At 44.8% G+C, this 25088-nt stretch overlaps 2 protein-coding genes across 3 annotated transcripts in view; one reads left to right on the top strand and one right to left on the bottom strand.

Moving 5' to 3' along the window:
• PLG (plasminogen) overlaps positions 1 to 13508 on the top strand; it is a 41426-nt gene extending 27918 nt beyond the window's left edge. Inside the window, exons 14-19 of the mRNA XM_006178995.3 lie at positions 3142 to 3262; positions 5175 to 5249; positions 5819 to 5959; positions 7522 to 7628; positions 12470 to 12615; positions 13092 to 13508. Of these exons, the coding sequence (XP_006179057.2) occupies positions 3142 to 3262; positions 5175 to 5249; positions 5819 to 5959; positions 7522 to 7628; positions 12470 to 12615; positions 13092 to 13253 (752 nt within the window). The 3' untranslated portion in view covers positions 13254 to 13508. The remainder of the gene's footprint in view (positions 1 to 3141; positions 3263 to 5174; positions 5250 to 5818; positions 5960 to 7521; positions 7629 to 12469; positions 12616 to 13091) is intronic.
• Positions 13509 to 14107: 599 nt separating this feature from the next.
• The window catches only part of SLC22A3 (solute carrier family 22 member 3), an 87687-nt gene continuing 76706 nt past the window's right edge, over positions 14108 to 25088 (bottom strand). For both annotated transcript variants that reach the window (XM_032485294.1, XM_032485297.1), the window contains 4 exons: positions 23908 to 24016; positions 23042 to 23154; positions 19048 to 19147; positions 14108 to 15674 (listed from right to left, as the gene is read on the bottom strand). In XM_032485294.1, the coding sequence (XP_032341185.1) occupies positions 15614 to 15674; positions 19048 to 19147; positions 23042 to 23154; positions 23908 to 24016 (383 nt within the window). In that variant the 3' untranslated portion in view covers positions 14108 to 15613. The remainder of the gene's footprint in view (positions 15675 to 19047; positions 19148 to 23041; positions 23155 to 23907; positions 24017 to 25088) is intronic.

Here is a 25088-nt window from a genome sequence, read left to right as displayed (position 1 = left end):
TTTTCTAGGGAACGAGAAGTTTGGATCAGGGAAAGAGGAGTGGACATTAGTTCTAAAAAGTTGGGGATGACAAATCCATGGGTAGGTCTGGACAACAAGGCAAAGCACTGTGACTGGGTCCCTATTTCTCTTCCTGCTGACCCATCTTTGCAGACGGCATCGGCCCTGGCTCCCCGTAATCAGCCTGGACTTCTCCTTTGCACAGTTTGAGGGTGTGCGCCGGGGTCTGGCCCGTGGAGGGACAGAGCTGGAGGGGAGAGGCTGACTCTGCAGAGGCACTTAAGTCCACATCTGGAGGTGGCTGGGGAGGGGTTTCTGGGGAAGGGGTTATGAGCCTGGGGCCACACTCTTGAGTAAAGCAGGGGGTGGAGGGAGAAGCCAGGTGACAGGAAAGATGCTGCTTGGTTGTCGTTACTGTGTTCTCTGGCCTTCAGGTGAGTTTACAGCTGACTCGTTCTCCAGTGGGTGTTTTCTCTGTTCTGCAGAAGCTCCCTTGGTGGCCCTCCCTGGGTGGGGTCAGGGCCTCCCTGCTGCTCATCACTCCTGCTTTTCAGCTCTGCCCCTTCCCACCTGGACAGTCTACCCTGGATAGGCTGCCCGCTTGGCCAGGTTGCCTTTAAGTTGTCACAAAGCCTGATATTCTTGCCCCACAGCTGTGCCTGGGATTCATGCACCTTTGATTCCCGTGGAAGGGAAGCGCAGGAACATCCGAGGTGCAGCCCTCACCTGCCGTGGGGCTCTGTGGGCTTCTCAAGTGTGAATCAGGCCTGGGGCCCCACCTTCCCCAGGAAATAGTTTTCAAGATCAGACCAAGTGATCACACGCCCACATTGTGATGAAGTGGGTGACCTCATGGTCCACGGGAAAAAACCTTCTCTCCATTCTTTCTTCTTTCTTCCATCAATAAGAACCCGATTCTTTCACATCCTTGACTTGGGTGAGGATGCCAGACTGTAGAAGAGGCCGCTTGCCTTGAAGTCTGCACGCAGGGGTTTGTCTTACACCGCCCCCCCACCGCATCTCTGGGGCCTCAGCGGAATCCTCCAGTGCCACATCTTCTCACATCCCCACCCATTAGAATGTAAAGATTACAGACCTCAGCTGTTTCCTTCTTTCTAGTGTTTAGAGCAATGTCTAAATAGAGACAGGCTCTCTATATATTTGAATACATATTTGCTGAATGAGTAGATTGAATGAAATCTCAAATCACAGTTCTTCATTACGTCAGGTCAGGGCTTAAAAGGTTAAGGGAATTACTGTGTGTGTGCCTGCGTGTTTTTTCTAATTTTATTCAGATTTTTCAGAATGTGGAATCTCTTCGAGGTCTGACTTGGTCTATTAAGGTTATTTTCATTCTCTCTCTCTCTTTTTAATTATTGCTCACTCCCTGGGAGATTTTGGATTTCCTTTATTTAAGTGAGAAATTTCCTAATAGTAATTTTCTGAACTTTACATTATGCATAATTCACAAGAAAAATTCATCTTTAAAATGAAAAAGTACCATTGATTAACTTTTTAGTTTACACATAAACTTATATAAGCAACTCACCTGAACAATTTGTGTGAACATCCTGTGTTATTAAAATAAATGGCACCATGCAAACTGCACACAAGTAGAAGCACAAGAAAACAAATTGAAATCAGAACCATATTCTCTTTAGGCCAGGGTTCTGTTGCTCAATTTTACCAAGGGATGGTATGGTTTTTCCCTTTAATACTAACTTTAAAAATTGAAAGAGGCCCACTTTAAACATCATTTTATTTATTTACTTATATTCATTTATTTAAAATTATACTTTTTTGTTAATTGATTTAGTAACTTATTTCAATTCCACCAACACAATCAGTACAAATAATAAGTAATTTAAAAGAAATAGAACTTCAGTTTTGTTTTGAATAATAAGACCAGGGTACTGTAATCTCTGTAGTTATTCTTTTCTTAGTATATTTATGTTAAGTCTACTCCATGTAAGGTACAGTAACAGAAATTAAGGTCAGAGTTAGTGAGTAGGATTTCATTATATTGTATGTTTCTTAAAAAAAAACTTCTATATATAGAGTCTCAGAATATGCTAAGACAAATGGAAAGGTATTAGGAAAATTCAGGTTCCAGATTCACTAGAGAATAGAATCTCTGGTTGATTAAGACCAAAAAGTTTCCCCTTGTAATACTGTTATTAACAATGACTGATGCTTCTACTTTCGAAGACCTTCAAGGGCTCCAGACGATGGAGAAGCACTCTATGAACACCCTGTGTCGCCCCTGATTTTTTCTAGACATTAGTGAGTGGTACCAAAGGTGAGGCACTAGCCCTAACCTCCAGAACCCTGCAGGCCAGGTGGAGAGGGCAAGCAGGTAGGAGGTGAATAGAGAGTAAAGGCAAGTGAGCAGACGTCATCTCCCTGGCACTGGGTTAGTCTCGGAAGGCTCCCTGAAAGAGCTGTGGTGAAGCCGGCTGAGAGAAGGCATTATTTCAGTTGAGTACAGTTATCCTTGCTACCCACATACACACACGTGCACACACAGAGATTCACATTTAAAAAGAATATTCTTAGTGCCTTTCAACGGGGCTGACAACTATGGTGCTGAGTAAACTTCACAGGGTTCAGATGACGACCGTGACAATCATACAGTCTCTAGATATATTTTATTACTTTCTTTTTAAAGCATTTTTGTTGATTTTGGGGGGGGTAATTAGATTTATTTATTTATTTTAATGGAGGTACAGTACTGGGTATTGAACCCAGGACCTTGCGCATGCTAGGCAGGCATTCCCCAGCTAAGCTATACCTCCCCCCTTCTAGATATATTACATCAAATCAGAATAACAATTGTGTTGGTCAAGCTCCTCTCTGAAAAGCTTTCATTCTAATGCCTAACTTACCAATTCATTTAATCACTTCCCCAAGAAAACAGGTAAAAAAAATACTCCTATTTTCTTGAAAGCAGAGGGTTCTGTGTTGTTGACTACCACTTTTGAAACTTAGAAAAAATATTCCAAAAGATGCTTATGATTCTACTATTTCGTCTGGGCTCTGAGATGTCAAAAATTCAGTGCTTTGGCCAGGAGCCGTGGATTTATCATGAGTTGTTCTCTTTCATGTCTTCAAATGCAACTTTTTCCCCACTTTGTGCCTCAGTGTCCTCTTCATTTGACTGTGGAAAGCCCAAGGTGGAGCCGAAGAAATGTTCTGGAAGGGTCGTAGGCGGGTGTGTGTCCAACCCACATTCCTGGCCCTGGCAAGTCAGCCTTCGAACAAGGTAACACCGTTTCCAGAAACAATTTATCCATCCTTCTGTGGAAGCCCTGCAAAACTTTTCTACACTCACACTAAATATTCACAGCTCGGGTATCAGCACCTGCCTCTAAGTTCTGCTAAGGAGGAAGGAAAACTATAACATTAAAAAAATGTTTTTCTATATTCTTCAGTTTGAAAATAGCCAGAATTAGAACCTTTTCCTTGATTTGGGCAACTGTCATCAAAATTTGTAAATGTAGACATTTACACTAAGTTCCAATATTGCAGGAAAATTATGGAAGCGGCCCCAGGGGTTTATGTAGCTCTTTACTGTTGCTTTGTAAAAGGAAGAGAAAGGGATATTTTAGAAATGAGACACGTGTGTGGAGGGCAGTAAAGGTAAAATTATCAGTAAAATTTCATAGATACAGAGTCATATTTCTTTCTTTTTCAGTTTTGTGAATTACTGAATTTAACCAAAGGGTGCCCACGTGTTCGCAAACACGTCTCTTTCAGTGTAGGACAGCTCACGAGCGCCATCATTTAGGAATGAATGCTCTGGTACCCAGACGATTCGGATAACCGTTTCAGTGGCACTCGCCTTTAACAAGTTCGGTTTTCCCGGGTATCCCATCCAAAGCACACACGGAGGGAAGCAGGCTCATCTGCTTCTTGGTGGTGCGTCCCCTCGCTTTTCCGCACCAGTGCGCATGCTCTCACTCCATCTCCGCGCTCAGTGGTCTTCCGCCCTGCGCTGGTGAGATGCCTCTGGTAGACTTGGTTCCAGTATATTTCATTCTGTGATTGAGCTGGCTTTTCTTTGCCTTGCCTTGTTATTTAGTAACTCATTGCTATATAGAGCCTTTACCTTTCATGCATTTCAAATCCCCTCTTTCCCAAGCTGCCCTGTGGTCTCCTTCCTGATTGATAATTGCCTGGCCAGCTACCCTTCACTCCACTGTTAGTGTCCCTTTCATTAAGATGGGCTTCCAAGTGGCTCACACAAGCTTTCTGAGCTACCACGTGACTAAGCTGTCCTATAAGGTAAATGGTTTAGGGAGTATCCCCCAAAACGAACTTTCTCAGGTAAACTAGCAGATGCCTGTCAATCACATTTGGCCCCATGAAGAATGACTCACCACAAAGAGAAATGGAAGGGACCTCATGGAGCTGGAGTTCAGGGCTAAGGGTCAAAGCTAGGGATATGGGCCTCCTGTTGGAGCTGCGTGGACTGGCCCTTCTGTGGCGAGGCCCCTCCTGAGCCGCAGCCGCCTTGCGGAGCCATGTGGGTGAGCCCCTGGTGCTCTGCCCGGGGTTCTTGGACTCCTTAGTCAATAGACATTGATACGAGGCCAGATGAGAACTTCAGGCAAGGCTTTCCTGGGACTCGTGCTGCAGCACAGGGAGTGAAAGCAAACAACAGCTTCCCTAGCTGGCCCCTTAAATGGGATGAGGGGCGGGGCAGGCCCAGGGGCGGGGCAGGCCCGGGGCGGGGCCGGAGGGCCGGCTTAATAGTCTGCCCGTTCCCTTGGGGGTGCTGTGTGCACAGGTCATGCACAGTGCCCTGCTTTTGCTCCCGACACCTCAGAAACGGCAGTTGGGTTTTTGGTGTTTTTGTATCTTGTTCATAACTTGCCCCAACTGCACATATATGGAGTTATTTTTAGTCCCTTATAGTTTCTTTGTATTCTGTTGCTCAAGGAAACTTTGTCCAGGTGCCAGCACTGCAGCCTGGGGTCCCAGGTGCCAGGTCCCAGCCTGTCTTAGTGGAGAATCTGGGAGCACAACTTAAGGCTCCTGCCATCCTGGTGATAAGCTGGTAGCCTTGTCCTTGGGAACAGCCGATGTTACCAAACAGAGTGAACTCTTCTTTCTGGCTTTCTGTGGACTAAGTAATCAGATTTGAACTAAAATCCTGGCCTTTTTCCTTCTAGATTTCTAAAGCACTTCTGTGGAGGGACTTTAATATCCCCAGAGTGGGTGTTGACTGCTACCCACTGCTTGGAGAGGTATGTTTAGGGGACACCAGACCCCAAGACTTACTTGCCTTGAAGATTTTCTGCCTCCTCCCTCCCTCCCTTTTTTCTTTCTTCTCCCCTCCCTTCCCCTCCTCTTCCCTTTCCTTCCTTCCTTCCATGGCAGTGACACTAGGGACCAAGGAGTGGATGTGAAGGAGCTGAGGCAGAATTGCCAGGGCCATTGGATTAGAGCCAAGGTGGTGTTTCTAGAGAGAATGAAGAAGACAGACCCAGTTCTGGCAGGTTGCAGACCTGGGTAGCTGGCAGGACAGAGCCATTCCCCTCACGGGCACTGGCCTCCCCAGGGTGCCCAGTGTGGGTGTCTGTCCTTGTGCTGACCTCAGTGTTGGTATCATCCTCCCCTGTGGTCAGGCCAAAAGCAGCCCCGAGAACATTCCTGACAGCCAGGTTCAGGTAAACCGTGAACTTGGTGTTTTGCCACTCAGAGGTCTCTGATTGTCAGTAGTCGAGCGGGGAGAAGACATCCGTTTATGGCCCAGAGAGCACACCTGACAAAGGGCTGGCCCGTCTTCTGCTCCGAATGTCATCATCTCCTCTAGGTCCTCAAGGCCGACATCATACAAGGTCATCCTGGGCGCACACCAAGAAGTCAACCTTGAAGCGGACGTTCAGGAACTGGAAGTGTCCAAGCTGTTCCGAGGGCCCCAGGGGGCGGACATCGCCTTGCTGAAGCTGAGCAGGTACTGGCTCATTGGTGGTCTCCGCCCTAAGAAGTGGGGCTTTGGGAAGAATACTGACCTTCCAGTGAGAAAATTTGGCTCAGCCCCGTCTGCCTCCTACTGGCTGTGGTCGTAGCAGAGGCCCCAGGACTCAGTTTCCTCATGTGGAAGAAGAGTGAGTTGAAAAAGAGTGAGGTGCAAGGGTTCCCCTGAAAACTCTCTCACTGCATGTTCCCCAGTCAGCTAACACACACCCATAGCAGAGATTCATTCAGTTATTCTATGTTGATGTTCTCTTTTCAACACAATATATTTGGGGGAATCAAATGAGATTATGTATTTCAAAGCACTTGAAAAAAGGCAGTGTAGACACACACACTCACAAGAGCAAATTCATCTTCGTCTTATCTTTCATTTTATGTTTCCTAATGAAATGGCATTTTATTATTCGGCCTGATGAAATGATACATTTGTTTATGGCACTTAAAGTTAATGGTACATGGAAATAGGTCCGGGTGGAGACCACTATTAAACAGACGGCTGCTTTGAGAACAGGCACACTCGGGACGGTCAACAAGGCACACGGAGGACATCAGATGTGCCTGATGGGTTCCAGATGACAGGGATGCAGCCGACAGTGATGAGCTGGCCAGGCCAGCAGCACAAGGCCGGCCGTCAGGAGTCCAAGTGGGGCTCTGCTGGGTTTGGTCAGAAACACTTCCCAAGTTTTCTGGGTCCGTAAACTGAGAAGTGACTCCCTCGGGTATTTGGATATTCTAGAAAGGAAAGAAAGGGCTTTTTCATTATAGATTATTACAAGATATTGAATGTAGTTCCCTGAGCTATATATTAGGACCTTGTTGTTTATCTATTTTATATATAATAGTTTGTATCTGCTAATCCTAAACTTCTAATTTATCCCTTTTTCTCTTTCCCTTTTGGAAACTGTAACTTTTTCTATGTCTGTGAGTCTCTTTCTGTTTTGTAAAGAAGTTCATTTGTATCCTTTTTTTAGATTTCATATATAAGTGATATCATATGGTATTTGTCTTTCTTTTTCTGACTTACTTCACTTAATAGGATAATCTCTAGGTCCATCCATGTTGCTGCAAATGGCATTATTTCATTCTTTTTTATGGCTGAGTAGTATTCCATTGTATAAATACATCACAATTTCTTTATTCAGCTATCTGTTGATGGACGTTTAGGTTGTTTCCATGTCTTGGCTATTGTAAATAGTGCTGCTATGAACACTGGGGTGCATGTGTCTTTTCAAATTAGAGTTTTCTCTGGATATATGCCCAGGAATGAGATTGCTGGATCATATGGTAGTTCCAGTTTTAGTTTTTTAAGGAACCTCATACTGTTTTCCATAGTGGCTGAACCAAACTATGTTCCCACCAATGGTGTAGGAAGGTTCCCTTTTCTCCACACCCTCTCCAGCATTTATTATTTGTGGACTTTTTGACAATGGCCATTCTGACCAGTGTGAGGTGATATCTCACTGCAGTTTTGATTTGCATTTCTCTGATAATTAGTGATGCTGAGCATCTCAAATGTACCTTTTGATGTTTTCCTTTCAGCCCTGCCATTATCACTGACAAGGTAATCCCAGCTTGTCTGCCTTCCCCAAATTACGTGGTTGCTGACCAGACGGTGTGTTACATCACTGGCTGGGGAGAAACCCAAGGTAAGAGAAGTTCTGTGACTCACATAGTGAATTGGTTTTGACCCGCAGCCTATATGAGAAAATGAGCATTTGCACAAAGTTCTATCAGTGAATGAGGTACACTCCCTCCTGACTATGTCTGGGCACCTGCCTGTGTCTCCACAATCAATCACCAAGGGGCACAGATCAGGGAGGGGCAGTGTTTCTCTGAGACTCTTAGCCCATAAATTCAATGTTAATATTGTGGCCGCAGGTAAGCCGGGTTTTGACACAAGCTACAAATTAACGGGGTTAGATTATTTTTTATGTGCAGTTAACCAAGCAGAGTTCCCAAACATGGTGCAAAACAGCAACAAAAATTGTAGTTAAAGTGGTCTCCTCAAGTACCACTTGTCTGGTGTCTGTGTGGAGACGCTTTGGTGGTGGGGCAGACAGACAGCTGGGGGAAAGAAGAAAAGGTCCCAGTTCCAGGATGGGGTTTGGCCCTGGTCGATAGGGTGGGGGTGAGGGAGGAAACATTCATGCAAGGTCCCATATCAGCACCTGCACTACATTGTGAGAATCCGGTCTTCTCTTTGCAGTATGGCCCGCATTATATTATCAGCATCATGATAACTATATCCTTCAGACTCAGTCCTAGGAACATTGAAAGAATGTTCCAGATCTCTGCCTCACTTTCTTGGAAGTGTCAGGGAGGGCACCGGAGTGGGGGTCAGGAGCCCTGGAAAATAGTTCCGGCTCTCCACTAGCGGGGCAGACCGGATGAGTCACCTCACCTCTTTGTGCCTCTTGGCATCTAAGCCCTCACTGGTGAAATCAGAGGTTTCAAATTGTGTTCTCGTATTAGTCTTTTGCATAAGCTTTCATTTTAAGAAAGGTTTTGTGGCTTAAAAAAAAGGTTAAAAACTATTAGTCTTGTTCATTTCAAAACTGTCTTCCTTCTTTCTGCACTTTACCTACTATTTTTAAAACCTCACCTCCTGGGTTTCCCATGGTCCCCCTTTCTGCACTTGGAGTCTGTGAGCCTTGAGGGGAAGGAAGGGGGAACTTGGCAAAGGACGAGTCCCTGGGGATGTGCCGGGCTGCTCCAATATTTTGCATTTAAAAAAATTTAAACGCTACAAACCCTTGTGAGTTGGATATTTTTTTCCCCAGTTTTGCAAATGAGGAATCTGAGGCTCAAAGAAGGTGCAGAGCAGTAGCAGCAGGGACCGCGGGCCCCGCCGCCGGTCGAGGGGCAGATGGACCTGAATCAGAGCCCCGACTCCCACTGAGGAACTGCAGATCCAGAGAAAAGTCACAAACTCTTTCTGAACCTGTTTCCTCAGCTGGAAAGTGGGCTGCAAGGCTGTGTGAGGGAAACGATGCAAATGTGTGCAGTAGGCACCACGTGCAGCTGAGTCTTGTTAACGATGGGCTGCACTCTTTCCTGCACGACTCTGCAAGTGGCAGAAAACCCAATGCGGGAGGAGGGTGGAGCTCGGTGGTAGAGCACGTGCTTAGCATGCACGAGATCCACAATCCCCAGTATCTCCATTAACAAATAAATAAGTAAAAAACCTAATTTCTCCCCCCTCAAAAATCTCAAACATGTTAAAAAAAAAAAAAAGACGAAAGAAAATCCAATACATAAAGGGAAAATTCTTTGCAAGCTGCAAATTCTGCTGGCACTTATGATGTCCCCAGGTCCACGTCCTCTCCTACCCCGCAGAAGGCGCCGTTCATGGGCACAAAAGGCACATCCTTGGTGGCTCAGGTACCACTGCTCTACAAAGAGGAATAAAGGCGGCTGCTCCCCAGGGGCTGGCAAAGTCCGCCCAGCTCTGATAGGTCTGATGGGTCACTCCCCGCCCCCGAACCAATCACTGACTGATCAAACCTGTGTCACCTGCGCCCGAGAGAACCACACACACCCACAAGGTTGGAACCCTCCACAGGATGTTGGGATGTAGGTGAAAGGCTACTCGAGAGCCAGAAAACCAACAGATGTTCTCTACAGTATCTAACTGATTAAAGCACGAACTTAAAATTATACAGATTTGGGTATGAGTCCTGGCTCTACCATGGACACTGGGAAATTAGTTTTCTCATCTGTACCACCCTACAAGTTCACTGTGAGGATATAGACAATGTATATGAAGTGCTCAGTGCTTTGGAGATGGTATTTTAGCAGCTCCTGTGCTTCTTATACAACCACAAGCACCATTACCATCATTACCATCACCACCACCATCTCAGCATCATCTTCACCGTCACCATCATCACCATCACCAACACCATCATCACCACCATCATCACAATCACCACCATCATCACCATTATCATTTTCACAACCATCATCATCACCATCACCATCATGATTAACCCCCAACCCTCCCCATCATCACCACTATCACTATCATCAATAAACATCACATGGCCTATGTGTAGCTGAGCCCCAGTGGAACCCAGGCCTGCCAGACCCCAAGGCCCATTCACTGTTTTCCTGTCTCACCCACCACCCACCACCACACTTTTCTAACCACCATCCTGCACTGGGCTCCCCTGTCTTTCCAGGCCTCCTTTGAATGTCTAACTGAGAGAATGATTCTCAGTGTATTCATTGGACTAGGAATCACCAAACATGAGCCAGATCTGTTTACCAATTTTCTATACGTCAATAATGACATCAAATAAGAGTTCTCCGTGTGAGGTCAGGTTCTCCCCTTCAGTCTCAAGACTTTCCCTGACTTCCATGTGCAAACGCAAGTTGTTGATGCCAAGGGGGTCATTCAGGCCAGCCGCTCATCAGCAATCGTGGGGCACTTTCAGGGACCTGCTTCTTCCTCCCCGGGCCCATCGGGTCCCTAGGTCCCCCTCAGCCTCAGACCCTCAGAAGTGCCATCTGTTCTGTGGCCACAGGGTGGCAGCACCTCTGCACAGACGACAACCACTTCCCTTCGTCAGCAGTGGATTTGTCCCCAGCATCAGAATATCTGCCTGGCTCAGAAAGCAGATTAAGTACAGGACACTTGAATAAATTAATTTTAGCAAACATTTTTGAGAATGCTGCTCCCTCCACATATATACTCAATTTAAATAATGCACCCACCACCCAGTTCTTCTGTGGTCAGGAACTTCCTCCGCAGTGGCTCTGCCCGGCCAGGACAGGGACAAGCCCCTCCTTCCCCATGGTGGTCCTCTTAGGTGCTCCTGTCCGCTCCAGATCAAGTGTAAGTCTTCTGAGCTCAAGACAATTTCCCAAGTGTACTCAAAGTCTTTGGCGAAGAAATAATTCTTTATTTCTTGGCTGGGCCATCCTGGCAAAGCAAAGATTTTGCAAAACTCATGAAAGCTGGGCTTACAAAATTGGAAAACTGGATTCCTTGTGAAAACACTGAGATATGCCTGGGGATGTCCATCTGGGGAACATCGTTTCTTCTTGAAATTTTGTAAGGATTCTATTTCAATTTACCAAAATAAAAAAGCAGGGTTTTTTTCCCCCCACAAAAAAAGAAACACAGTGAGTAAAGCAAAAATGTGGGAGAATGTTTACTGTCCCTAATTGGAAAAGAAATGTAAACTAGAAAATGAATTAGGACAATACCACCTATTACATTAGTAAATATTTAAAAAATATTAGAAACCACACACTTAGAAGGGTGTTGTGCAGCGAGTTTTTTCCTTGTGACATTTTGCGCTGTCACAGACGTTTAGAATATATTTGCCAATGTTATTGGGAGCCATAAATATGTCTATATAATTCCTGGGAACTTAGACTTGAGAAAATAAGGGATAAGAATAAACTGTATGAATAAAGGTGTGATACATTGAGAGCAACTCTAGAAGCCAGTGAGCATGGTGGTGAAGAATTTGGGCAGTGACGTTGCAGACCTGGGTTCAAATCCCAGCTCTGCCACTTACTTGCTGGGTGATCTTGGGCCAACTACACACCCTTCCTGAGGCTCAGTTTCCTTAACTGAACAAGAGGAATGACAAAAGTGCTTATGTCCCAGGACAGTTGTAAGGATTAAATAAGATACACCACATAATGAGCTTGTGCCTGAAAACGTTAATTCTCAGTAAATGATAGTTCTTCTTTTTTTTATACTGTGGTAATATATATATAACATGAAATTACTCTTTTAACTAGTTTGAAGAGTATACAGTTCAGGGGCATTTCATACAATCACAACATTGTGCAACCATCACCGCTCTTTACAGAACGCTTTCCTTACCCCAAAAGGAAATCCCAAACTCAGCAAGCAGTCAGTCCCCACTAAAATACTGATTATAAAGATTGCAGTATTAGAGAAGCCCTTAAGCTGTAACATTGTGTGAAAAAAATCTATGATATGATATAAGTAGTAAAAAAAAATCCTATAAAAATCCTGAAAGACAATAACGTATCAAATGGTAGCAGTAAAGTTAATCTCTCTTTCTGGATTAAAAATACATTTCTTCGGAGGGGGATGGGGTATAGCTCAAATGGTAGAGCACATGCTTAGTATGCATGAGGTCCTAGCTTCAATTCCCAGTCCCCCCATTAAAAACAAAAACAAAACTAATAACAAATAAATAAATAGACATACTGACCTCCTCTCCAAAGTAAAATAAAATAAATTTTTAAAAATTTCTTTATAGTTTTAAAAAACGAACCTCAAACTCCCCCTAACGAAGCCCAGATTAATTAAGTCTAGGTCATGGGAACAGGAGATCTTATATAATGTTTACACTTTCAAGGATGAAAAAGAAAGAAAGAGTTCTCCATCCAACCTCACAGACAAACAAGAGATCTGTCATTGCTGCCCTGTTGTTCTAGAGGTTTCCTTGTGGACGTGTTTTTCATCCAGTAACCATTTCTTTAATCTTTTTAAACACAGGCACTTCCAAGGCTGGCCCGCTCAAGGAAGCCCAGGTCCCTGTGATTGAGAACAAAGTGTGTAATCGGTATGAGTATCTGGACGGGAGAGTCAGATCCAGTGAGCTCTGTGCAGGGCACCTGGCTGGAGGCACCGACAGTTGCCAGGTAAGAAGAGACTAAAGCGACTGAAGTTCATCTCCTGTTGGCCTGAGTTCCTGACTGGTGGTGAGGGAGTAGTTAAGTCCCATCCCAGCCATGGCCCACAGGTCTCTGCGAGGGCGATGGCGGTGCGACCCCCATGGTGGCCTTTCCAGTGGGGAGGGGAGTTTGGCAGCTGCACTTCCTTCACGAGTGCTCTTGGGGTTACTGTGCCTACGAGAAGCCCCAAGGCAGGAAGGGATGAGTACAGTTTTCACAAGGGTTCCCCCCCCAGGAAGCACTAAATGGTTTTGTTGCATAGACTGTGCTAAGTGCTGAAGCACGGCAGATGTTCAAACGATATGTTAGTAAGTTCCTTTCTGATGGGAATGGAATGTTTAAACGCCAGGGAAACTGACATTTGGGTTATAGAAGGATGACACCCCATGATAAAAGGATGGACGCTTAATCCTCACTCGGCTTTTCCCCTCCCTCTGCAACAGGGTGACAGTGGAGGGCCTCTGGTTTGCTTCGAGAAGGACAAATACATTTTACAAGGAGTCACTTCTTGGGGTCTTGGCTGTGCACGCCCCAATAAGCCTGGTGTGTATGTTCGTGTTTCAAGGTTTGTTCCTTGGATTGAAGAAATAATGAGAAATAATTAATTGGATGGGAGACAGAGTGAAGAATCCACACCTCTAGAAGCTGGAACATGGGTTGGGAATTTAGCATGCTCAGAAATAATTGACAGTAATCAAACTAAGACACTGTACTTAACTACCATCTTCTGCCAAGCCTCAACGTTGTTTTGTATAGTTGTGGATAACTTTTTCCTGTCCATGGACTGCTGGATTCCATAATAATAAGGCAATACAGCTATGACATTTACTGAAAATAAACTCTGTACTTCTTTTAATTTTTTTATTTTCATTGTTTTCACGTTCTTTGTTAATCCTACCAATTTTAAATGGTATAACTCTAACAGACTTATTGATTTTGTCCTTTCTCATAAGGAAGAGTTGCATAAAAGATGAAGATGCTGTAAGGTCATAGAGAGGTCCTAGTAAGTCACCCATATATTTACCTTGTCAGCGAAAGACGCCTTGACACACATATTTAGTGTCTTCATTTCTGGCACTGAGATGGATGTTTTCAAAGCTGCAATGTGTGTGGGGAATCGTGAGAACAAATTCTATTCTTGGGCATGAAATCTGTAACTGACAACTTGACTTGAGCCCAGCACAGGGGACGCTGGGCAGAGAGTTGTATATTGAGAAGTAAACCAGGCAATGGAAGAGTGATACGAGACCAGCAAAGAGTCTTGAATGTCATTCAGGGTCACATACGAGTCTAGGAACAGCGCCAAGAGCCTGCAAAGGAACAACGAACGTGTGTTGAAGGTGGACCTCTTAATTTCCATCAGTAGTTGGCTGTCTGGGTATGCAGCACACTGTTGCATGGGACAGTGTTTTACAGTGAGTGACACGTGTCCAAAAAGAAGAGAAAGAGTGAAAATTGATTTTTCTTGACAATCAAAATTTTTTTATTGTTACCAGAACCAAAATGTCAACTCAAAATACAATTCAAAGGTGATCATGTCAAGGAACCACAGTCATCTCACAGCAAAGAGCAGTGCCAAGAAAGCAAAAATGCGAGTGTGTGTGAATGAAAGGGGAATGCAGCAGTGTGTCCTCAAAGAACTGTGTTTATTTCATTGAGAAATAAAACATTCATATTCAATTCTGGTGAGCTTTAAGGATTGAAAACTTACTTTACGAAGAGCACACACATCGTACATATCATCATGTGCTCACATAGAAATTTTCTTCCTCATTGGCAAGATTTCCCTTTGGCGTCCATTTTGCCTGTCCACACACAAGAATTCATTAAACAGTTCTGCATAAGAGACATACTGAGTCTGAAAATATAACAAATATAACATATAAAGCAGAACATCATAAAGAGAGCATATTTGCATTTAAAGTCCACATTTCAAAAGCCTCAATAACAAAAAAGACAGATCAAATGCCTTATTAGTATCTATAAAGTCACTTATAAAGCTTCTGCTAATTCTTTTAAGCATGGATATGATTGCTGTTTCTTTTAAACTAAAATGTAAGCTGCTTCCCAAGACAAGTTAAAAGTGTCAAGACTGAATGAGATCTGTCCATCTTTTTCACTCTTGACCATGGGCACCATTATAGAAATGAACTTGCAAATGTAAGATCAATATCCCTTTATGTATGATTAAAATCTGAAGACCCATGAAATCATGACCCCTGGGTTTCATCAGTAAAAAACTGAGTACGTGGCTCTGGGTACCACTAAAGGAGGACCAAAATCATCCTGAATCATTTCAGGACCAAACCTGATTTTCTACATCAGAGCCACATCCCCAAATTGTACAGCAGATTTATTCTTATTTATGGAGCAAGTCCTGGACATGCCTGCAACCCCAGCTGCTGCAGGGGTTTGTGGAACTCAAGCGGAGAAGAAGAAGCAAAGGCTCAGAGCCATGTGGCCCGAGGTCCTTGGGCTTAGTCTCTTCATTGACAAGATTCCCAAATCTTCATCCTTCATCCTGCCTGGAATCTCCAGCACACTCAGTTCAGAGCCTTCGTTTCTTGATCTGTATACTTTCCCCAGATCCTTGATTTGTGCAGCCTGCATTCTTGATGGAGCTGTCGTGAGAACTGGGTGGGGCTTCTCTTGTCTGTCTCCAACCTAGTGGGTCAGAGACCCTGCCCCAATGTTAGGAAAAGCTTCCAGAGGAGCTGTGCACACAACAGGCTCTTTGCTAAACCAGCCACATATAACATGTTCCCAGGAACTTCGACAGCATGATAAACCCTAATTCGTCCAACGTTACATAAAAATACTCTGGATAGGCTGAAAGTCTTTGTGAAGTCTGAAGAACACCGGGAGCCGCACAGCTGAAACGGACACACGTGCGCCTCTGCAAGGCACGTCGGTTCCTCGGGGGGCCCCCCTGCAGAGCTCTGTCCCCGTGTCTTTGGCCGGGGCCTCAAAGGCGAGAGTTAGAAACTTGGCTTTTCCTTTTCCTGCCACATTTATAGGAATGTGGACTAATAAAACAAAGGAGAAAAAAGAAAGTCCTTATGAAAGATTAGACAGCCAGTTAGAAGGAAGGCTTTTTGCTGCAACTACGGAATATTATTGACCGAATACACTCATGCATAAGCGCTCATAAAATCCCAACTCAAAGGGAACAAAGATCACTGTCTTCAACCTCATGTTTCACCTGCTCTCAGATCCGAGGCAGTGGTTTATAAGCGTTATGGAATACATAAGTTCTTTATAAATTTCTACTCAGTAACAGATGATTTAGAAATGACCTGCTGATGTGAACAAAAAAAAGCAAAAATGATATAATGGTTAAGTGCCATTTCAGAAAGGATAATGTGAATGGGTTTCAGTAACTTAGGGCCAAATCGTTTCTTCCCCAGAGTAAGTAACTAAAGGATGCAATTAATGTGCTTGCCGTGCAGCACGGTAAATCGGACTTTTATCAGATGCTTTCTCAGGAGTAGGGACTAGGCATAATTAATTAATCTACCCATTTTTTATTATGAAAAGTTACAAACAGAAAAAAATTAGAAAAGATTGAGTAACTTGAATTTTTGTTGACCTAATTCTCCCGGTTTGTATATTGGTTGGATATTAATTTTCCCTGCACACCGTTCACATGGCCCTCTTGCTTCCAAAAGCCATCGCCTCCAGGTGTTTAACTCTCATTTTAATACGACTGAATTGGTAGAAGAGCCCTGGTCTCATATCATTCTCAGATCTCTTCCTCTGCTTTTCCCTGATGACTTTGAACACCTGACCCCTGCCTGGCGTGGGGAGTAAGACGGAGTACGTCACTCTTGCTATTTAAGCAGAAGCCCAAGCAGCAGAGAATGGAGCGGAGTCAAAAAGAAGAACCCAGTCCCCCGCTGGAGTGTTGGCCCAGGGCACAGCCACGGGCTCGGGCAGCAACCGTGCAGGGCAGGGGCTCGGCACCACTGACAGCTGGACGTCCTGAGGCTCCAACGACACAGTCACGGTCACCAGTGGTCAGCACTGAGCTCTGTCTTACTTTGACCCTAAAGGCCTGGCCGGGATGCTCTCCTGGGTATCCCAGCCCCGAACAGGTCCATCAGGACACGTTGGCCCATGAGAAGTTCCCTGGCTGTCAGACTTGGAGACAGTCCTTTTCCCTTTCTCGCCACTTTCCCTGCTTCGTTTCACCTTGAATACGCCGCCTCCCTTCGTCCTGCTGGCCTGCTAGCGTTGCTGCCGTTGTGCTGACAGGACTGGGCACTCTTACCCAATCAGGGACCCCCCACCCTGATACAAGCCAAGTAACTGTCTGTGACAGGACAGCCAGCAGGATGTTTATCCTTCCTGGATGGAGCGACACCCTGCCCGGGTGTAACACTCGTGAGGACTTCACATGGTTTTAATACTGTTTATAAATTTCCTCATTCTGGTTTACAAAATGGCAGCGTCTCACAGAGAATCTCCACCTTGCCTCAGACTTCCTGAAGCATTGTTTTAGAGTCCAAAGTAGGTAGTTTTGGTTGAGGAAGAGCCTATGTTTACTTACAAACAGGCGTAAGAATCTGTTTGGGTTACTTCATGGGACGAATATCCACCTGTCCTCTGACGGGCCAGTCCTGTCAGGGTCAGCCACTGGGATGTGAGCTAGTGCTTTGGTTTTGAGGGTATCGATAAGGCTTTCTCAGGGAAGTTCTGAGATGATTCATCAGTCTTACTTTTCAAAATAGCATCAAGACACAGGACAATGAAATCACTGTATCGATTTTAAAGATCTGGTAAAATGCTCATGAGATGCTTAGCAATGCTTGCCCATCTCTGGGGAGGGGGATGATACCACATTAAGAGGAGCTATGAAGAGAGAAATTTCTAATCCTACCGGGGAGAGGTTCACTATTAAAATACTGATAGTCAAGTAGATACAGTGCAAGGTAATAAAACTGCCCCGAATGACAGAGTCACACCTGCACACCGGATAATACTAATCTCGGCCCTAGCGTGTAAAAGTTGTGAAGTCTTTCTGAGCATTGACCTCCTAGTATATAAATAAGTGAGGATAAGAACCTGGACAAAATCACTTTGACTATTAAATGAAATGACATATGTGAATGAACCAATCGCTCACATATGTAAGAATGGAAAAAAAAAGTCTCTTTTTACTCTCTTCCCAATCTACCAACTGAAGAATAAATCTGCCCTGAGTTAGTAACAGAAATGTTACTAACATTTCAGTCTTTTCATAGATCTTTTTGATATATTTAGAAAAAATTTAGAGATCCCTGCCCTTAATTTCCAAGTCATTGTTTAGAAGAAGATTGATTTCTTATTTTTAAAATAGCTATTAAATTATTTTTTTTAATTCACAAATAATACAAGACCATGAGTTGCAATTAAAAAAAAATCAAACAGTTCAGAAGTCTGTAGAGTATAAAACTGATGTCTCATCTGCATTCTCTCCCCAAGCCATTTCTATTCCCAGAGGTTTATTTTACTACTTTAGATCTTTTCCTATGCATTCTCATTTCCAAATTCTCTCTTCCTATCTTTTTATTATGAAAGACTTCAAACAGAGAGAGTTAGAAAGAGTTTGTGTAATGTGAATTTTTGTTTCTATAAAAAAATGTATTTCATGTTTCTGTGTTGGTTGGATATTAACTTTCCCTGCACACCACTTAGACACCCTTCCCTCAACTCAGTCTCTTTCGCTCTCTCCTTCCTCCGTCTTCCTTCTGGCTGTCTACCCATAACGTCTCATCTGTCTGTCCATCTACCGTCGTGGCTGTCATGTAGCTTCCCATCCAGCTGTCTGAGGGATTGCTCTGGGCTTTATTTTTTAATAAATACTATAACACTTTGTTCAGCAACTTTTCACTCTGTAATCAATCTTGAAAATCTTACCATGCCACTCCATATAGATATATTTCAATTATTTTAATCTCTGTATAGTAACCTATTTTATGGATATATGATAATTTTCACAGTCAGTTGCCTACCAATGCCCATTTAAATGATTTCTACTTTGCGTGGCTGGGACACTGTGCTGTGCACCGGAAATCGACACATTATAAATGACTGCACTTCAATTAAAATTTTTTTAATAAATAATTTCTACTTTGTCAAATCATCAATCCCTTTCCTTTAGATTCCTTGTGAGTTTTAACACCTTATTTGGAAATGTTTCCCTCTTCATAATCACATATAAAAAGATCAAACATATTCTTTCAGACATTTTTTTTTTTACGTTAACCTTTTACATCTACTTTGAATTCTTTTGCTTAGGATGTGAGAGGGATTCAGTATTATTTTTTCCCCATGGATATTCAGTTTTCTCAACACCATCCTTTCCCGGTGGTTTGAAATGCTGCCTTTCTTCAGGAGGCGCTGAATTTCGGACCATACCTGGCAAGTTTTTCTACATCATCCACTGTCTCTGGCAGGGCAATACCCTTGGTTTCAGGCAAAAGCATCACGAGACCACCGCAGACAGATGCCAGGATACCTACGGGACAGGGGAAAGGCGTTGCGGTACCAGGACTCACAGCCAGCCCCTCTCATCCCTCCCTCCCTCTGGCAGCCTCACTACCCTGAACCAGCCTCACCTGCAGCAGCTCTCCGGTCACCCTAACAGCCTTCCAGTGTTCCTTCATCATGGTCTCAAGTGTTGTCTATGACCCTCCAACCCTGGATGGTCCCATTGCCCCTGTGCGCTTGTACATCTGTTCACTCACTCATTTGACAGCTGTTTATTGAGGGCCTATTAAGTGCCAAACACTCAGAGAAGCCCTCACCTCCTACTCACGGGGGAAAGAGAAGCTGCCGGGGGGGAGCCCCTCAGCTTCCTAGAGCCTCAGCACACACACCTCCCCCCCACCTCGAGCTCCACTGCAAGACTTGTCCTGACATCTGCCCAAGGGCGTCTTTTGGAGTCCTTTAGGGGTCCTCACTGGAGGGACTCAGCCCCTCTCTCCAGTACCGTTAACCCACTTGTGGAAGCACCAAAATGTATTCAAATCTCTCCTCTTTAAAGAGCCTTCCATGAACCTCTTCTTATCCTCTGGGCGCCATCCTCCCTCCTTCTGTTCCTTAGAACTGAAACTCTTGAAATGCCATCCTCTCCTATTTTCTACACATCTTCATATCCTAGTGGTGTGCCGGGAAAGGTGTAACAACAGGCTTTCCTGAAAATAAAGTCCTGATTGACAGTGTTTGCCTGTTTCTGGGGCTTAAATACACCCATCAGGGATGCACACCATCCAGACAAGCAGCCCGGGTTGCTGAGTGAGGTGCTGAGGAGACGGGGAGCAGTGCACCATCACCCAGTGTCTCCACCGCAGATGGAGGTACAGTAGATGCAGCTAACCTCACAGCCAGATATAGTAACATAGCGACGAATGAGGAACTGGGGAGTTTTGAATATTTACTACTTCTGTTTTTAATCTATTAGATAGTCTATTTTTAATGATGGATGTGTTTAATAAGTAGGTCAGAAATTCTTGAAAACTTAACACTTGGCCATGGTGGGCTGGAGCCAGCACCACTGTGAGCACCCTCCACCTGCTCTAATCTGGCTTCTGCTCAATGTCCCCTCCGGCCTTGCTCCAGCCAAGTGGCCAGCTGCTGCCACCACCAGATCCACTGGATCTGCCTGACGTGGCGGCAGAACCTACCCACAGTCCCCTGCATCCACATGTTCCTGATTTCCCTCCTGCTCCCCCACATCCCTTCTCATCCCCCGGCCGCCTCCTCTTATGCAGCTCATGTTGGATGCTCTGTCACTCCTCAGGTCTCCATCCTGGACTCTGTTCTTCCTTCTCACTCAGTCCTATTTTCTGTGGGCAGGGGTTTCGGTCACTCCCACAGTTTCAGTGGTTATCCACATCCAGTTAGCGTCTAAACTTTTATCATAAGGCCACACTTCTCTCCTGACTCAGCTCATCAAAGCCTCCCATCTTCTCACAATTTCAACTTGCATTTTTTAGAGGTGTCTCGTGCGACAAACAGCCCTACAGAACCCCTCCATGTCCTCCGGCAGACCCGCCCCCTGGCTTCACTAAACTGTGGTCTGCACCGCCATGTGTGGTTCTCCCAGCCAGGAGCCTGGGACCCCATCTCCCTGCTCCCTCTGGCCCTTGCTCAGTTCATCTCTCCATCTTGCCAATATGACTTCTAATATATTTCGAGGGGTCCATCCACTCCTTAAAATTCTCAGCGCCATCACCGTGAGCCCACTCATCATGCTCTCTGGCCTGATTACACATTCTTTTCATCATCTCACACTAGCATGGTCCCCCTCCAACTCACTTGCATATCTGCCATCAGAGTCCTGTTTCTAAAATGCAAATCAAACACTGTCAGCCCCAGCTTAGAACTCTCCACAACTTCCTGCTGATGTTTGGATGAAGAGCAGACCCTTTGTGCATCCGAGAATGTTAGAGCAGGCAGAAAGCTAGTTATAAACAGAGAAAGGGGGACACAGGCCAAATGGCAGGAAACCACACATCTTGTAAACAATGGGGTCCTTGGGCAGACAGAGAAAAGCAGGAACCTCTGGACCGACAGGAAATTCCACAATGTGGGGTGACAAGGGTCCTAGAGGCAGACAAAGAAAGGTGGGGAAAGGCAGGACTCTCTGGAGCCCAAATGTTACCTTTTGCTCATTATGACCTCATTACAATAAAATTAGTCTTGCAGATCAGAAGTACCCATCAGGCACCTACACTATGAAACTTCTGATCCAGACTAAATAAGAGCAAAAATCCCTCCTCTCCTTGGGGAGGTGTAGCTGGGATGAAGATCAGGGAATATGATCAACAAACCCCTCCCTCCCTAATGGGTGTTCTGCCCATTCATTTTTATGCCCCATGTAACCAGCTTGCCAAAGAAACTCAGTGCAGCTGCTCACCTGAGTCTGGCCGCTCGCCCCTGAGAGTGTACTATCACTTAATACATCCTTGCTTTGCTTTCCTGGCTTCTGTGTCTTGTCTGAATGACCCTTCATCGTCTGGCCCCAGCTCGCCCCCACAGCAGCTTCACCTCTCTTCAGGCTTCACCTCACACACCGTGCTCTGTCCTTTAACTTCCTGGGGGTCAGAGAACACCTTCCTCTGCTTACTCCAGGCCTCCCCGCTGCCTGGAGCCCCACAACCGTCCCATGGATAATTCCTATTCACCCTCAGACCTCAGCCGAGGCATGGCTTCCTTGCCCCCTGACCTTCTCCCCTTGTCTCTGGGGGTTGGTGAGCCCTGTGCTGTGCCGCAACAAGGATGTGTAGCACCCTTGTTGATCACGCTCTCAGGTGACTGGCTGTTTGCAAACGCAGCTGTCTCCCCTCCCCAGCCAGACTCTGAAGGGAGGGCCTGCACCGCAGCGCCAGTGCCAGCTTAGCCGGCCTGCCCATCTTGAGAGCCTGGGCCCTTAGACCACTCTGTCTCTGTGGAACAATGCCCTGTCTTTGCTTTCTCGTACTGGCCGCAGAATCAATGCCACACTTGTTTATCAGATCCCATGAGATCATTTGAAATGATCCTTTATTGAAGTCACTGATGTCAACGGTTAGAAGCTGACTTTCCAGTCCCAAACACTACTCAAGGACGTTTGCGTTGCTCAGGATGTATGCCCTCATGGACTTGATGTTTTCATTGGAGTTGAAACTGCTGAGCAATGAATGAAAATCATTCTTTGCCAGGAGTCAGGAAGGGGAGGCAGAGGAAAGGTAGGTGAGAAAAGGGCCAGCCTGCATCCTCTCTTGCTGAGGAGGGAAGAGGAGGCTATGACGAAGTCCAGGCAGAAAGGTTGGAACAGCACTTGAGAAGCGCCACCCTGAGTTACCCTAAGGTCCCTCCCTACGCTATGGCTCTATCCCGTCTTGCCTTCTGCGAAGACTGAGGTGGGCAGGAGGGTATGATCTCAAGGCACATCAAAGAGATTATGGAGCGTGTGCAAGGGATTCTGTGTCCTCTGTTCTTTCAGCGCGGCGTGCTTAGCACCAAAGCAAATGGAGATAGGATTTGAGAGATGTAGAACGTTAAACAATACAATTAGTTTTGTGGCTTGTTTCTAAACATGCAGAAGGTCCTATTTGGTCCCCTGAAAATTACTGGCTATGATCCACAATATCATACACGAGCTTCATTGTATTTGATTTTAACTCAGAACCTCCAATAAAGTTAAGTGAAATACTTTTCATCACAACCCTTTAATACAAAGTACATTTAAATGATGTACGGTCCATATTTCACTGTAATCAGAGTGGTTCCTCAAAACTGAAACAGTTGTCATAAAAAGTGTAAATAGATACCATTAATATCAAACCTGATCATCATCACAGGGTTCTGTTAAGGCAAAGAACGTGGATGAAAGCATTTAAGAACAGCATGCAGAGTGAGTTCTCACCAAAGATGATAAGAGGTAGTTCTAGCCAAATGGCCGCGAGCCGGAAGAGCAGAAACGGGGCTATGATTCCCCCGAAATCACATAAACCTGAACACAGTGAAACACCAAAGTTTCTGCAGGATTAAAAAAAAAATGGGTTTAAACAAAAACTATTTAAATAAATTCAAGATAAGTACACTTTTCAGATATATAAGTAACACAGAGATTGTAACAATCTTTCCCACTTCCATAGCTTTTAACTTTGAAAATTTCTGCTCTCTCATACCCTAAGCAAAGCATTTTCAGTCTGCACCAGTTCACATCTGGGTTAAGTGCTGAGCCGCAGTGAGGCTGGGGGGGGAGTCTACAGTGTTGGTGGAAATCTTCCACCAGCAGCTCGCTACCCGGCCCGCTCTGTGGCGCTGCTGTCTCCTTGGCACCCGAGATTGACACTAAGGTGCGCCCACGGATATAGCCCCAGGAAAGGCGGCCAATTTGCACTAGCTCTGCATATTGTTACGTCTGGCCCTTCAATAATTGGCTGCTCACAGCTGCAAAACAGGGAGTGTGGTCAGAATGGAGGCTGCAGCCTGTAAACCGGGCAAGGCTGATGAAGACAGCTTTAACTCATGATGCAAGCACACCAACCAGATTTTCTGATTTCCACTCTAGTGCCTTTCCACAAAAACCCGATTGTGTATAGAGATATTGATGATAATAATGCAAAAAGCAGCTACAACTCTAAACGTATCTTTTTCACTGGCTGAATTCACCCCAGGCTGATATGTCGCCAAGGAAAGAAAACAATTTCATGGTTTTTAAGTCAACTTAAAACACGCGGCTGCAGAATTACTTAGGAGATACCGTGATGTATATGTTGGAATTACCGTAATGTTGTTGGGTACAATTCTGAATTTACCAAATAAACAATTTCAAAGGCCATGGTTATTCCGAGTCTTCCCAGGGTAGCAACCGTGGTCCTCAACCATAGTATTCCTGCAAACACAGAAAGTTTGGAAGTGCAGAGTTAGAGGTCTGCTCTCAATGCAACTTTACAAGATAACAAAAGGCATTTGCTTAGTGTTCTCCCAGCCCTAAATCAGCTAATTTTAAGTGCAAATGGTAGACACTGTCTAACACTGTAGCCAAGTGTCAACAGCCACAACAGCCACTGGGGTGACAGGTAGTATTTTGTTCACTGGCTGCCCTCCTGAGCAGGGTTGGATTACAGAAATACAATTCAGGCTATTTGTGGGGTAGCCACTACCTTGAAAACAATGCTCCAAGCGATGCCTTCCTAGAGGGTCTGAGTACACTGGCCTTCTGTCTGGAAGGTAGTCTTGGCTTGTGTCCTTGAAAACCATCACCATAGTCAGGTGCCCAGTTGTCCTCTTTCTGTTGATCCAGTGATAACACACAGAATTGCTTTTCCGAACAGACCAGGGAAAATCTGGACATGAAACTGACTTTGGTTTCTAGAGAGCAGCAAGGCTCCGAGGACCGGGATCTTTGGAAGGGGTCAGCTATGCCGGGAGTTACCACTAGGGTGTGTGTCGGTTACTGTCTCCCTCATCCCAAATCTTGCACCTTTGCCTAAGACATCGTCCAGAAGGAGCCAGATTCTTTACTGGTGGGTTCATTCATTTAAAAACAAACTGTTTTAAGGCTGCTTTGGTATGTGAGGAAACTCTCTTGTCCTTCGTAGTAACTAGTGGGAAATACCAAATGTTCTCCATTAAATATTTTCTTTCTTCTGTGCTTTAAGGGAAGAAGGAGCCAACCATTTTTCTCCTAAAAAGTTAGTGTTTTAATTTCGTAAGAGTTCTATCGTTTAAGACTTATGGGTGTAGAAAACAAACTATGGTTACCAAAGGGGAAAGGGCAGGGAGAAATAAATTAGGAGTTGGGGATTAACAGACACACACTACTACGTATGAAATAGATAAACAACGAGGACCTACTGTGTAGGGAACTATATTCAATTTTTTGAAATAACATATAATGCACCAGAAATTGACACATTATAACTGACCACACTTCAATTAAAAAAAAATATAATGGAAAAGAA

Source organism: Camelus ferus, chromosome 8, assembly GCF_009834535.1.
Source record: "Camelus ferus isolate YT-003-E chromosome 8, BCGSAC_Cfer_1.0, whole genome shotgun sequence".
NCBI lineage: Eukaryota > Metazoa > Chordata > Mammalia > Artiodactyla > Camelidae > Camelus > Camelus ferus.
Note: the sequence above shows the minus strand (reverse complement) of the source record. Positions and strands in the feature narration are given on the sequence as shown.